Source organism: Paralichthys olivaceus, chromosome 12, assembly GCF_024713975.1.
Source record: "Paralichthys olivaceus isolate ysfri-2021 chromosome 12, ASM2471397v2, whole genome shotgun sequence".
NCBI lineage: Eukaryota > Metazoa > Chordata > Actinopteri > Pleuronectiformes > Paralichthyidae > Paralichthys > Paralichthys olivaceus.
In genome coordinates this window covers 13023449-13039802 of record NC_091104.1, presented here as the reverse complement: position 1 = coordinate 13039802, position 16354 = coordinate 13023449, and the positions used below count along the sequence as shown (strand labels likewise).

The window sequence follows — 16354 nt, the reverse complement described above, 5'->3', positions numbered from 1 at the left end:
GGTACCTCGGTACTGGAAACCTACATCTCACAGGACAGCCATTTTTTCTGTCTTTGCATTCACCTTTCATGCACCTCAAGTCGCTAATCAGCCCTGAAGAATTCTTCATTTGACACTTGTCATGATGAGACGGATAAAATAAGCAACTCTTGAGCTCTTCAGGCCGATGTTTAACGACCGAAGTGTCAGACTGTCGGGGAGAAACTCATTAAGGAAAAGGTTTCACAGAGCAAACACGTTGGGAGAACATCTGACTGTAAACAAAACGAACCACTCACCGTCACCGACACGGTCTTTGTTTACTACATTTTACAACACTGAGGTTGTGACTGCAGATGAACATGAGTCTGTTTTCAGTGAAATCTGTGAAAAAGTCATGGAAGCTTTTCTTATGTGTCTTTAATCCTCAAGTAATTGTGAAACTAAATGTAACTGTGAAGCCTGAATGTCTGGACCACACAAGGTGGGGGTGTGAAAGCCTCCTAAATTATTTAGTCATGCACAGATGTTGCAGACAGACTCACTTCCTCAGTTACAAACGAGCAGAGGTGAGCTGTATTACAAAGCCCACTGTTGTTTCACACAAACTGCACAGACACTGACACAGACCCTCACTGTGCTGGTTAAGGTCCCTGTTTGGCAAAAGATCTGTTTACCCCGAACACTCTGAAACAACACGGCAGCATTTTAAGCTTCACACACTCTGAGCTCCACACGTTTAGATTGTATGGAGAAATGAATCAAGATGTAACCACACGTACAGGAGCTGAGGATGTTCATTTATTGATGAATTTTATTTATCATAGTTAAAAGTGCATGATGTCTTAGTTAACTGAGAACAGAAAGTAAGAGATTCTAAATAACAGGTTTGAACGTGCATATGTTGTGATCTTGTCTCTGTTGATGGCTGAAAGCAGAGTGACATCACACACTGTGGTGAGAGACGGACAGACTTCTGCTCATGGCAGCGTTCTGACAAGTCTTTTGAAAAACCTTTAGAAGTGGGAAACACAGGAGGACGGAGGAAGAGATCTAGATGACGTGAATATGGGTAGTTATAGTTTTTAAGTGTCACCTGATATTGTTTGTGTATGTTCGAACCCGTCTGAGACTGAGGGAAACCAACCGAGTCTGACCCGAACCGGACAGTCATTCTCTTTTTTGTGTCCAAACTCCCTGATTACAGACACGCACAGGGTAAAAAATCTAGTCGTCAGCCAACGTGACAAACCCTGACCTGATTCCTGAATATCACTTACATTTTTTTGTCAGGTGTCAACACAGAGCTACAAAAAGGAAAACATGTGTTGGTTCTTTGTAAGTAATATTTTATTAGTAAAATACTAAAGCACCAGTATTTTACAGCTGTTGGTTCCTGACTCTATGATTTCAGGTTCTCTCTTGGAGGCAGAGCAGCCATGTGAAGTTAGAAAGTGAAGTAATGTTGTGTAACCAAATAGCTGAAGTACAAAATCCTCAATGTTAAATAACACTGATTTTCCAGCTACATGTCTTAAAGGGTTATTATCCCTTCAACAGTAAGTTTAGAAACGTACTGGAAAAAATGAAAATTCAGCCTGTGAGGTAACTTGATTTCTTCGCCTCAATGTTCTCAAGCCAACAGAAACAAGCATGGCTGCAGAAGTCCAAGTTTAGAACAAGACAAGTTTAGAGCCGCGCTCTGATGGGGAAACGTTCTTTTTTATTCTCGACCTTTCAACCTCATTTTCCACTCCTGAGAGCCGACCGTATCTTCAAGCCTCATCCCTCAGGCATCTTGTGAAAAGACGTCACAGTGGAGGAAAAGAGAGATCGTCTCTGCTGTTAATGTCCCTTCCACATTATTTCCATAGTTTCATGAGTTTCATTTATTCTTGCAGACAAACAACAACAACAGTTATTCCACATTTCTTAATCTGATTCCAGCGAAAGATTTGAACGAGTAAGAGACAAAGTAGAAAAACAGACATCAAGTGGCCTGACTGTGTGTGTGTGTGTGTGGGTGTGTAAATAACGACAGAGATGAATATTTTCTGGCTCGTTGTTTCACTAGCGTCGTGTGACTGATCCTTCCCCAGTAGAAACACCGCAACCCCACCCCCCGCCCACAGAGTTACTAAAGGATATTAAGAGGAAACATGAACAATCAATAGATCAATCATCCGATCTTTTCATTTCTACAAATAAGTTTGAGTGTGTTTTTGGAAAAGGTCAGACCTTAACTTTCAAACTTTCTCAAACTGTCTTGAACTAAACAACTGCAGTTAAATGAGAACAGTGACAGGCTGATAACGACAGTAGGTTCTCAATCATACAGGATATTCATCACCAATAATGTAATATAATAAACTTTGTCATCTTTGTGATACTGAAAACGTCCAAAAACCAGCAAATTACCTCAGCTGGTGATAACGTCTAACACTTTATAAAGGGATGATTAATGTGAATATTCATGTGACTCCAAAAGGCCAAACACATAATAAAACATCTTCAATAGATGTGATAAAGCTGATTTATTGGCTTATGCCGATGGCGGTGCAGCAGAACATAACCGAGGTGATGAGGCGGTCAGCATTTTTGTAAATGGTGCGATATTAATATTATCTAACACAGAGCAGCAGAGTGATGATATAACGATCATGCGGAAGATGACGGGGATGGATGCTGGTCACAGATGAACCAACACTCACACATACTGCAGAGTGTGATTTCTGAATAAGCACATTCTGGTGGGAAGCGGTCTGACGGCCGACTCGGACGTGTGTTTGGGTTGTTCATAATGATATCTATAATGGTTTTTTTACCTCCTGAGACAGCAGAATGAAGATGGTGTCGTTTATATCATGACTTGATGTCTCTTACCAGTTTGCCCATGCAGCGCTGCTGTCCCACTCCGTTTTCACATTTGTGGTGGAGACTCATCTTGCAGGCTTTGCAACGCAGGCCGTGCTTTGCCGTGTTTCCTGCCAGGAACACCACATGTTTGGCTGTGGTACCTAACACACACACAAACACACACACACAAACACACACACACAAGTAAGAGGCAACAAGTTAAAATCTGTCATGTCAGGAACTGAACTCTTTCCCTGAAGGAACAGCAAATTACACAAGAGCAGGCAGAGGAAATAGACGTTCAGAACACCATGTCATTCATTTATTCACTGACACTGGATTCTTTCCCAGCATGCACTAAGAAAAACCTGTGAAATGACACGTGGAACATTTTAACAGGGAAATTTTAGCAAATGCGACACATGATGTGCATTTAACCAAACGGAGCCAGCACCATCTGCACCAGTTTCTGGCATGAACAAGGTTTCATCTGAACCAAAGTTACGCAACACTGACGATGCAGGCATTTAGCATGTGCATGAATGAGTAACAAATAAATAACCACAGAGAAAGACAGAGGAGGCAGATACAAAGAGAGATACTGTAGATAAAGAAAGAAAAGATGAGAACGTCAGCCTTGTTTTGGACGGAGATGTGAGATTGTAAAGACAAAGGTGTTGGCGGAGAACAAAGCTAACGTGGCAACGTTAATGAAGTCTGTCACCGTGAGCGTGTTTGTGAAGATGGAGGAAAGAAAGACAACAAAAGGGCAGGAGATGAATAGGCAGGTGTGCATGAATGTTGAGTGGGTGTGTCTGAAGAGTAGAGGGGATGTAATGTCACGACAGGGAAACTCCAGCTCTCACTGCTCGTCTTACAGATTGAATTAAACCTACATGAAACTTCAGCCAGTAGCGGTTTCTCAATCAACAAAAGTCTAATTTGATGACAACGTGAGGGAGCGTGGAATCATAGGATGAATGGGATTAATGTATTAGAGTTTTACTTTATGCAGCAAAAGGCAATGAATAATCGTAATCAATCACGAGTGATAAATGCAAATAGTGGAAAACAGCCGACTGTTATTTTCCTACGACAAACAAAAACACAGGTAAAGCAGATATGACGCAATTAAAATGAGACGAAAATAAAACGTCCTGTTGCCTTGAATAAAATGGGCGATTTCTCTGAGTTGGAAACATCGTTGGAAACTTTTTAGATAGTGTAAGTAGTTACGTCCGCAGTTTATGTTACTTTTTACATTTTGTACAACTGAATAGAACAGTGTCATGGAGCTAAACTTAACTACACGGTGGAATCTTGTGGTAAAAGGCCTAAAATATTAAAATGTGAATTTTTACTGAAGTGGAGAATCTGTGAAACGATAAATGTGAGAGCAGAGAGAGGTTTCTGACAGGATAAGTCATCTGTGAAGGATTATGTGTCGTACACGGCCTGATAAAAAAGCTCCACTCACAGCCAGCAGCGGTGCATGGTTTGACAGCTCCTCCACATTAACAAGAGAGGACAGTGTTGTTATTAGTCTGGCAGCGATGTGCCTCCGGCTGCTGATTGATTAATCGATGATCACGTGCCCGGCTCTGGCCCCACACCCTCTGAGAGTGCGTGTGAAAACATGGACATGCAAAGGAACCATCGATCTACGTCAGTGGGCGTCGAGGGCGCGAGGGATAAATATCAGTATCATCTAGGATTGTTTCGTTTTCTGTGCATTGTGGTGTAATGCAAATAATGTCAGCGTGTTTGGTTTGTTTTGAGAAGAAGAAAACACAGTCCGCTGGTTGCTTTCTGAACGTCCCCAAATACAAGAGTGGAGTCAGTGTTGTGATGTAACGATGCATATTCACATTTTTACTGTATTTAATTACATTTTTCATATATCATTCTGTACTTAAGTACATTTATCTTTCATTTTTATTCCTTTGCATATGTCCAAATATCTGTACTTTCCACTGCATTTTTACAATGCGTTGCGTTGCACATTCTCATTGTTAACCACATTTTATCATCAATATATCATAAGACCCCGCCTCCTTCAACGGATGCAAAGCAGCAGCAGAGTCGCCACCACAGTGACTCAGCAATAATGATGTACTATACTGCTGCATTAGAGAATATGCTACACAAAGTATGCCAAGCAAAGTACTTTTACTTGAAATACTAAAAGTGGAGCTAATGTTCGTTGGTTGGAATCAATTTTTGTCTATTTATTTGTACTTTCAAAATGTGAAATATTTGAAAGCTTCCTCAACCACCGCATTTAGAAAATGATATGTTTGATGGAGATGATTACCTTTTTTCCACGTGTTAAGAAAATCATGTTTATGAAGTTCTCGGCCATCGGATAAATATGTTAAGACTTTCTCATGACAGTACTCATGATTTCCATTGTATGTTTTTTCCCTCTGAGAGCCCAACTCTTTTTGGTTTGCTTGTATTGTCTTTCTGGCCCTGAACATTGTCATTGCTCTGGAAATGTACAAGGTTATTATATTTTGTTGAAATTTTCTAGAAGCGAGAAGAAACAACACTGGTCTGATAAATGAAATGAATGTAATAGAAAACGTTTGAATAGCTCTTGTGTGCATTGTGTTATTCTGAATGATGTCAGCGTTTCAGTCCAGGTTCCAGTCAACATGCAGCATGCTCGGTTTGATGATCAGGGCGACTAAGGTCAGCGAGCAAAGGTAAAAACAACACCGACACATACACCTGATCCTGAACACAAGACACTGTTTCCTCAAAGGTACAAAGCCCCACATGTGTAGTTTAGTCAGTCAGCATCTAATCTCTGCTCAGTGTTCACGTGCTGTAACGTGAACTAGTGTCACACAATCTTGGAGCCGCACGGTGCTGAGACTGAGTAATGGCTGGAAAACTGGATCTGTGTCCTTCCTTTCAAAGCTGCTGTGTTGCTTGGCTGAGCTGCGCTGACACAGAATGGAAACCGGGAGAAATGTGATCCTGGCCTGAATCCTCACCGGTCATCCACAGATTACCACAACAACAACAACAACAACAGAGGAAGAAGAAGCAGCAGGGCAAAGAGTGCAACCTGCACCTACTTTTCAGGTCACTATGAATCAGGTTGGGCCAGGAAGGAACCACCCGTTGAAGCCTTAGCTTCTTGGGGATGGGAGAAAGCATTTCTCGCAATCTAGTTGCACCACTGTGACGCCGCCTCTCAAATGCAGCCTACGACGCATTTGAGAGGCGGCTCCTGACTCTAGCTCTCGTCCGTCTCTGTGGACGACACAGGAGCAGGAAGCACAAAAGAGCTCTTATCAAGCTGCTGTTGATGGGCGTGATTGAGGTGACTCACTCACACGGGACGATTATGAGACGACTCAAAGTCAACTCAGCTCATAAGGGATCAAACTGGAGGACGATACAGGACGCTGACATTGTCGTCCTTTTTTTTGGTAATGGTGAAGTGATTACTTCAGTGTGTGTGTGTGTGTGTGTGTGTGTGCGTCTCTTTGTGTTTGGGTGCTTTTTCCTCCAGGCTCAGAGAGGAGTCCAGGCCTTAAAGCCATTACAGCTGGGGGGGGAATGTGTGACAGTGCTGCTCTCTCTGGCATTTGCTCTATCTTGGCAGCTCTGCCTTTAAAGCCTATTTTTCATTTACACTACAGTAAAGGACACAACTCCTGCCAGATTTTCCATACCTCCGTCATCGTGCCTCTTATTTCCCACACAGTCTTCTTCCTGTTTCCTCGTCTCCGTCCCCACAGTATCAGTCTCCCAACAGACATATAGTGATCCACTAAGCCGCCCATCTAACCACACGCCTCCTGATTTCCTGAGCCAAGCGCCTTCATTGTGACAACAACTTCTTCACCTCCTCCTCATTGTAAGCTCCTCTAAATCACTGACCTGGGCAGCGCTCCTAGATTTATTTGCAGAGTTAAATTAGTTTTTCCCACGGTCATCTGATTTTTCCTCAACATTTTCCTACATCAAAAGAAATAAAGTCTGGAAAATTTGAAGCTTTAAAGCTGGAGTATAGCTGATTCTATGTCTCCTCGCCACCGACAACCAGTGACATGAGGCATTATGTTTAAAGGTTGTCCCCCAAACCATAAATACGTCCCATTCTTGTGAATTTGACGTATCAAGAACGCCTTCGGGAATTTCTTCAAATTTTGTGGTCAAAGGTTAAAGTGACCTTACCAAGCATGTTTTTGGTGAACGCAACATCTCAGGGATATTTCTAGAAATTTGGTGCAACCAATACTTACACTGAAAGATTAGATTTTGGTGGTCAAAGGTTACACTGCCCTCCCAAAATATGTTTTTGGCCTCTTGATATCTCACGTCCTCCTGCAGGGAATCTCTTGAAATTTCAACCAGTTGTCACTTAGACTAAAAGACAAAGTTGTGAGATCTGAGATTCTCCGAAATTTGACCTGATGTCGGCAAAATTTGGTTCCTCTGCAAAACAAAAGCACTTAAATCTCAAGGTCATGCAGGCGAGGAGGTGAGATGAAAAGTCTTTGGAAAGTCTGATCCCTGACGTCTGTATGATTCATCATCAGGGGACCATGACTTCCTGTTCATCACCTCCAGACATTACCTCAATGTGGCTTTAAAGAGCTACCTGTAGTTTGAGTCGTAGATCAGAGTTGAAGGTGTCAGCACATCTACACAAATGTTCACTTTCCTTCACCTTCTCTTGGCCTGACTTTTGTTTAAAGGGACATTTTCTCCACGCTGCCACTCGTGCAGTTTGACATTGTATGATGCATGTTTTGTTTTGTTTTTTACAGTGCACTGATGTGTGAGACATTTCCAGACAGCGTCAGCATATCGACTGCAACACTAAAACAGATAAATGCAGGATGGGTGGAAGCACACGGTCGTGATGATGCAAAGACTACGTCTATCTGTGTTTTATACAGGCAGTAGTGACGCAGCATCACTCTGCTGGCTGACATTAACCTCTGACCAACAAACTTCATTTCTCTTTCAGGTCAAACCTGTCATGTGTAATTCAAGGATTTTATAACACAGATTAGAGTTTGTTAATCAAGAGGGTTTACTCTCTCAACTTTTTTTAATTCCAGGAAGTTAAACGAATTGATATGTTGCATTTAGGATCTGCCTGACATGGACAGCAGCTTAAATCTCTGCATATTCCATCTGCATACATCCTGCACACTGCGTTTCACTTCTAATATTCACTTTCAAGCTCTTTATAGATAATAATTAATTTTTTTCAACCCAGCCCTGTAAATTATATTTCACCCTCTGTCAGCTGCAAATAAACCTCCAATTCACTCATGTGGACATTTATTTAATATCCAATTTGCAGCTAAGGCCCTAAAATCAATATCTCGGCATCAGTCTGCTCTTGCTCTGAGAATTTTATGTGAGGGAATCTACTTCAGTGTTATGAGCGGCACAACAAGGACCCCAGCTTTTATGGAAATGTACATAAAAACAAGGGTCTAACAAAAGGAGAAGGAGTCTTGAATCAAGTTGTAAGGTTCTTCTCTTAAAGGTATTGCTTTAATTATCCTGAGGGTTTTAATTATCCTGATGTTGAATTATAATCAATCTATGAGCCATTCTCTTATACATGAGTTTTAAAAAACAGATGGACGCCTACAGAAAAACATCTTTGTTTCTTTATCAATTATTCACTAATGTGGTTCAGTCTGCCTTCATATTATAGAGCTAATGAATGACTCAGTGAGCTCTATAAATAGCTCAGGCTTTTTTATTATGGATGACACATTAAATCTGTTCAGACTTTTATATAATAAAGGATCAAATTGAAAGAGAGTGGGTGCTTTAAATTCCCAGTCTGCCTTTTTCTATATCATCATATTGTTATTCATCTACTGGGCAGGTTATCATGGGGTGGTTTATTAAAGGGTTTTTGCCGATTTTAACACCGTTTTGCTGGGATGCTGAAAATAAAATGATTGCTCTATGAATTAATATCAACTCAATTTCAAGCATTTTCCAAGTACTTTAATAATTACTGCACTATTTTTAACTGTAGAGACCAGTAAATATTTCAAGTGAATAGCCTGTAAGATTTAATACACACAATGTGATTGGTTTAGGTCCCCACAACCCAAAACTGTCTCTCCTTCTTTTCTCCGCTGCTCTTTGACTCTGGCACACACACACACACACACACACACACACACACACACACACACACTCTGCAGATGACCACACTGTGTTCTCATTAAAGCAGGACAAATGAAGAAGAGGGCAGGTGCATGTTTTTTCATGAGTGGACCAGAGGGCACTGCGCCTTTCACAGAGATGCACAGACCTGACATCTCACTTTCATCAGCAACAAAGATTTGGCCGCTATCCCTCAGGCCGTGCCACATAAAACAGGCCAGAGTCAGCTACAACACTTGTAAACATGTGTAAATCTGTTTAATGGTGGAATAAAGTTCCGTTTTACTTCAGTGGTCTTGTTTTATATATATTTAATGACACTGAACTGCTGATAGAAAATAGATTTCCTCCATCCTAATTATTATGCCATAAATTTTAAAAGTAATGTTTCACCAAGAATGTTAAAAAAGCCTCTAAACCAGATTAACGATGACACCTTCACTCTGTATGTCGCAGTGACAGGTGGAGAGGTCCAAAGTGGTAACACATCATCACTGCCCAACATAGATTCAGTCTGCCACGGTGGCAAACGCACAGATGTCTGGCTGCTCAAACCTCTAGGTATAAACTCTCTGTATAAACCTGGTCCAACAGATGTTTTCAGCCACTTAGGGGCAACACAACCAGCTGTAAACATTATTATTTGTGTTCACCTGTTCTAATATCCACTCTCTGTTTCTGATCTCTATCCACTCCTGAGTGGAGTTTCTGCATCTTTAGCAGCTAAATGCTCCACTATGTTCCTCTGTCTGAGCTTTTTGTCTGAAAACACAGGTGAGAGTGAACCACACCAAAACTGTTGGAGGCTCTACAACCAAAACAACGAGCTGAAAGAGACTATAACGGTCCATAGAGCACAAGGGATATTTCAAACTACCAAACTAAAAATATTAACTAAATAAGCTTCACTGCAACTTACTGAAAAAGGCACCAGTGGTAAATGTAGGAGTAAACATTTGACTTGAGTAAAAGTACAAATAAATACACAAATATCTACTCAATTAAAAGTAAAAGTACCACATTGACTTTTGTATGGAGTAAAAGTAATTTTCTACACTACAAATGTACTCTATTCTCTAATGCAAAATCTACATACCATTGAGTGTGCTCACTGTATATTCCGTTCAATACAATAATAGTAGACTGCAGGCCATGGATGAGGTGGTGGCCAAATATATTTCAGGTGTTTCTTCACCAGTGATGTAGCTACTACAGGAGGCAGGGTCTAATGTTACCTGACCACTCTGATTAGATCGGTGGATTGATTTCCATTCAATTATTATTTTAAAAATATATTTAAAAAAACAATGAGAACATGTAACACATTGCAATGCATTGTGAAAATTAAAGGAGAAAGCACAAATATCTGCTGATCTATGTAACAGTTAAAGTGAAATGTCCAGGAAAATGAATCCTGCTATTGTTTTATTATTATTATACATGCTTGTTAACATGCAAATTCTTCGACCCAGCGACATCCCTGCTAGTCTGACGTCTTTTCTCTGCAACCAAATCATATATCAGGGGCTTGTCGAGCAGATGGCACAGACAGCCCTTGTCATATTCATGCTGCAAATGCCCTGGGACAAAAAGACTGAGTGGTCCTTCAGCGCTGATGGTTAACAAGGAGGCGAGCAGCCGCCAGAGAAACTGGAACATCTGGTAAGAGGAGAACAGGTAGAGGAGCTGGCAGGGATGCTGTTGTTGAATATCTGACACCTCAAGGGGACGATGGACAGAGACGGAATACGAAGGACGGAGATACTTCGGTCACATGTCAACCGGTCAAGTTCGATTCTCAGTGTCAGGTGTTGCAGGGTACATGGTGTGTGTGCATGTGTGTCATTGCTCCACAAACTAATATCACTGGATAACAATGTATTAAAATAAACTTAGACACTTTAGGAAACAATAACCTCCTATTTTGTGCTTTTTCCACATGTGCATTTTAGTACATGACCTTCTATTTTTAAATCTGATGAAAGAAAAAATTCTTAATTAGTAGTAATTTATGAATCCTTAATGAGTGGAAGAGGCTGGGTGCACGGACATGGCATCTGAGGTAGAACAACAGGAAAGCAAGAGTCTGTCGAGTGGAGGATGAGTGCAGGGGATTTACTGTAACATCCACCATGTGGTTGCTCAAAAAACTAGGAATCCTCAGACAAGCCCTGCACCAGGATCATAAGAGAAACATCACAGACTGCAGCCCATGACTCTGGATCAGGAGGAGAGTCCGCAACTGCGCCCCACAATGTCATGGGCACACCGAAACACCTGATGACAGTAGGATACACAATTGATGAAGTCCCTAACATCTGCAGGTGATCGCTGAGACCTACTGATGGTTGGCAACTCCACATCAAACTAGTCTGAAGACCTTCGATCATACATGGGGTATTCATCATCTTGTCCTATGTTGATGTTAAGAGGCTCATATTAATAAGTGTGTCAAATTTGGTAATTCATTTAAATGTGGTTCCATGAGGGGACTGTTGGTGGAGGTATATGCTTTCACACTAATGAAGGAGGGCGGAGCTGTGACCATACCTACGATCATGTGGTTGCACACGTCACAGAACGTCGGCTTCTTGAAGATGTGCTCCATGAAGCAGTGTCCCGCAGAGTCCACCTGCAGCGGGTTGCGTGACTGGGAGCGCGACGTAGGAGGAGGAGCGCAGGGGATGGCCGGAGGCACCGGCGGGATGGGGTGATTGGTGTTGTGCGGCGGGGCCATCCCAATGTTGCAGAGGTGGCCCGTGCTGCTGCTCACGTCGGCGAGCAGCTCTGTCTTGTTGTCGTTGCTGGTGCGGAAGAAGTTGTCTGCGCTCTTGCTGCGGATGCTCTTGGTCTTGAAGGACAGGGATCGTTTGAGTCTCTGCAGCTGAACAGAGAGAGAAAAGAGCTGAAGGAAACTGGAGCGACGGAGAGAAAAGGACATGTGGCAGTAATGAGCGGAGAGAATGACAGAGGAGTCCAAAGTGGGACGTAAAGGAAATCAATATTTGTAATAAACTACATAAATTACTTCCCAACAAAGTCTCTAAAATGTCTCAGTGTTGCTCAGTGGAAAGCCTCTAAGATTTCCTACCTGAACTTTAAAGGTCCAGTGTGTAAGATTTAGGTGACAGGGAACTATTGGCAGAAATTTAATTCAGAATAATTCTCATGATGTATTCGCTAGTTCGTTTCATCTAAATTGTATGAATTGTACTTTTCTTGTCCCCAGAAAAGGCCCTTTATATTTAAATACTTTATATTTACATGGAGGGGGTCCTCTCTACGGAGGCCGCCATGTTTTTTACATTAGTCCAGTCTGGACAAACTAAACACCTTTTGAGTTTTTATGACAATTAAAGGCTACCACAGTTTTCATGTTTGGAAGGAGAGGGTGAGGTGAGGGGTGTTCAGCTGCAACATGAAATTTCAACACTAGATATCACAAAATTCTACACACTGTACCTTTAAGGTTGCAGGTTGGCTCGATGCATTATATCAGTACTATTTCTCACACGCTGTGCCGTCTCTTCTGGCTTCAGCCTCCATCAATCTCATTAGCTTCCTCTTTTACAGTAATGCTATTCATAACGCTCCACACTGACAACTCCTCATTTAACCTCTCAGTGTGTACTTCCTCCCCAGTGAAACCCACTTAATTCTGGGCTCACGCGCGTCATAAAGAATCTCTGAGCTATTGTAATGTGATTTTATGGCTGGTGGGTGTGTGGCTGCCGATCTCTGACTGAACTGGAGAACAGTTTATTGATGAGGTATAATGGGTATAGGCACGGACTTCTAATGATCCTGCACATAGCACAGGCCTGGATGTACTACAGGTAAACATTTGTTTTGCTGCTGGATGCTCGAGATCCTGTCAGCTTGTTTGCCGTTGATATTTTGGCAAACGTGCAAATTGTTTTTAGTGCTTTTCATTGCAGCTTCGGCATGGTGAAGATCAATCCCTTCTGTGGGTCAGTCTGGAAACAATCAATTTAGACCCTTTCTAAACCATCACCACCCACACACACACACAAAGACATGAATATAACACGCATACACACATTTTCCTGCAACCTGTTGTTTTTCACTCACATTGCTTCTTCTAGCCACCTTAAAAAGAAACTGCAGTAAAAAAGCATGATAAAAATGATGGTTCCATCTTTATATATATATATATATATATATACTGTATACATATTTTGCAATTATCAGCAACTGCTGTGGTGGTAAAGGATACTACTACACTTCTTTTCTGTAGTTTCATATGTATAAAATTACAAAAAAACAAGTCAACAGATAAATAATTGAAATAAATAAATGCAACATTAAAAAGTAAGAGATAAAATGAAATAAATACACTCTCAAAGATATCGCAAAATGAGGAAAGGTGAAGTATTGTGTGCATGCATAGAGGAGCTCATGCTGTGTTTGATGGCACCAAATCCATTAGAGGTATGTTAGCTCATAAAGCTGGAGGGTTAATGAAGGTTGGGAAAGATAAGGCAAAAAAAAAGGCCAGTTATTGCATAAGATATTTATTACATAAGATCATTGTAAATGAATAAACTTAGTAAAGAACATGGGTGACGATGGATTTAACCTTGTGCGGCATCCGTGTAACTTAAGTGATCTGTTAAAAGCAGTGACTGTTACAAGTGAAACAGCTTTTACCCTCATGTACATGCAGCTACAGTAAGTTACGATGGACTAAAACCAGCAGGACGCTACAGTTTGCACAAGAGTATACAGGCTCACCTTGCGCTTCTGGTGTTCAGGCCTCACAGTATTCTTTGAGGAGGAATAAAAACACAGACACACACAGCTTTACTCGTTGGTAGTAAACTAATCCAGTCTCCTCACTCAGGAGCTCACTCGTCCTGAATGTGAGATTGATTGAACACTTTATTCTATATTGGAAGTGAGTGTGGCCGTTTGGCAGAAGCTTTTAAAACGATGTGGAAAAGTCAGCCAGGAGAAAGTACCCAGTGACGACACATGCCAAAGTAAGAGCTCACATGCTGGAGCCTAAAAACAAAATACACAATGCATCAGTGGAGATCAACTCTGTCGTCCCCACTGCAGCTGAGAAACCCGATTCTCACAAACAACCTTTACCTCCGCTGTCGAGCTTATGTTTTCATCTGTTTGTTTGTCAGTTAGCAGGATTAAATAAATACTACTGGATAAAATGTGGGTGTGGATGCGGTCGAATTTATTTTCACATTCTTTAACATTCTCAAATAGAGAGAAACATTTTCTCTGATTTATAAGAGCAAAATTCATGCATATTGATGAAAAAAGACAGGCGTGTTTAGGCGACTGAGTGTGTACAATTTGGTGCAGATATAAATAAAAATTGGGATCTAGTGAATTTAAATTTAGGGGGACTGTTGGGCCTGAGTGTCATTGTAGATTTTGAGATAAGAGAAGATAACTAACAAACAATCATAACCTCCTTTGCTGAGGTAAATATGTAAAAAAAAGAGAAAGCATGGGTCTAATCTATGACAGCAGAGGAGAGTTACTGTAGCATCACTACCACGATGACTGTAGTCTAATATCCACCTGCTAATTGTAGTAGTCTGGGCAACATGTGACCCACATAGATGGCAAAACGCCTGAGGCAGCTGTGGATCTCTATCACACAGCCTACTTTTCTACATCGGCCACAAGTAGAAAGTGTATAAACCCTATTTGCCGCTTGTGAATTAATATGTGCATGATAATAATAACGCAATATTTCTTCCTTTACCACTACAGCACATGGTGGATTTTGTTTATAACTTTAACAAGAACATTACCGGCTTTTACATCCTCATAAATCCTTCACTGATTATTCTAATTATCACAATTCTGTAATATGTGCACATAAGTGTGAGTTTAAACAATCTTATGTTAATCTAAGGTTGTTTCCTTGTATGGTTTAATATCAGTGTGTTACTCTAATAGTTATTTTACACACTGAGGGTGATGGGTTGAAGTAAAATGAGTCTCTTAAAGGCACTTGTTGTTTTCTGTCCTATTTCCAGAGCTGTTTATATTATTCAAGTTCATCCCTGTAGTATGATATCCTCTTAAAATACAATTATTATAAGTAGGATCGAGGTTTTAAAGCTGTTTGAAAAAAGGGGAGCTTACACAGTTTTTAGATTCTTCCCTAAATTAGACTTTTATTGAAGCTTTGGATCAGGATACAAGGAGAATATGTGCAAAATGTTGAGTTGAAACTATCCTAAGTTAATCTACAGGTTGTTTTCTTATATCATTTGATATCATTGTGTCACTGGCTGCACACTAAGGGTGGTGTATTGCAGTAAAATGAATCTCTTTAAGGTACTTCTTTTCTTTCCTGGTTATATTATTGAAGTCCACCCCTGTAGTATAGTCAATGATATCCTCCTTAAATACAATATTTATGAGCAGGATCCAGTTTTTGAAAAGGACTGAAAGTTCAAAACATCTCTTGTTAAGATGTATTTGTCATGTTGATAAGTGTTTGCTCTGACGCACACACAAGAGTTAGACTGGTGCACAGCCAGCTCAGACTATGAGTTTAGATTTGTGTTCATAACACCAGGACCATCCTACCTTGGTTTCCTGCTGACTGGGGTTCGCACTCTTGGGGGATTTTGGCGTCTTATCCTGCTCCTGTTCGTCCTCTTTGTCCCCACTTTCATCCTGAGCCATGTTGGCCGGCGGGATCATCTCTCCCCCTCTCCCTCTCTCTCTCTCTCTCTTTCTAACAAAAATAAACTGTTGTCCTGCAGAGTTTGTTTTGTCCCACCAGCTGTTTACATCGTTTCCATTCCTCTGTAGTCACCGTGACCCGAGTGTGAGAGGAGGAGGACCGGACATCCAGACCCGCTGCTGCTGCTGCTGGTAGATCCGACTCTCACAGAGGAAAATGTGAGAAGGAAACAATCGCTTCCACCAAGTCAGAAGTTAAATCTGTGTCCACTCCAGCTGGAGAGTGTCCCGTCCGGCTACGAGAGGCTTCTGCGTGGATCGTGCCGTCGTGCGTAATCCCGCCTGGACATCTCCAAATCCACGCTGCGCTCCGTGAGCCTCGCACCTCTCCGGGAGAAGCACACTGAGGGGCGGAGAGCTGAGAGACACCGAGAGAGGGAAGGGAGGGAAGGATGGGGAAGGGAGGAGAAATGTGACACTGACACTGTGTCCTGCCAAAATCCCACATAGAAACATATCTCATGTGGTCAAACTGAATCACCACTTCTTGTAAATAAGAGAAAAAGACCACATGGTGTTAGGTGTTTGTCTCCAGAGCAAATCTCTCCAAAGGATTTTCTGGAGCCAGGACTTGTTCTTAGAATTGTAATTACTTATCCCGATTAAC

At 41.4% G+C, this 16354-nt stretch overlaps 1 protein-coding gene across 2 annotated transcripts in view; it reads right to left on the bottom strand.

The window, feature by feature from the left end:
• The window catches only part of stac (SH3 and cysteine rich domain), a 29003-nt gene extending 12922 nt beyond the window's left edge, over positions 1–16081 (bottom strand). The window contains exons 1-4 of one of the 2 annotated variants that reach the window (XM_020084662.2): positions 15589–16081; positions 13756–13788; positions 11551–11884; positions 2863–2996 (exon numbers count right to left, since the gene is read on the bottom strand). In XM_020084662.2, the coding sequence (XP_019940221.2) occupies positions 2863–2996; positions 11551–11884; positions 13756–13788; positions 15589–15705 (618 nt within the window). In that variant the 5' untranslated portion in view covers positions 15706–16081. The remainder of the gene's footprint in view (positions 1–2862; positions 2997–11550; positions 11885–13755; positions 13789–15588) is intronic. The other variant, XM_020084664.2, reaches the window with a different exon arrangement.
• Positions 16082–16354: the final 273 nt, after the last annotated feature.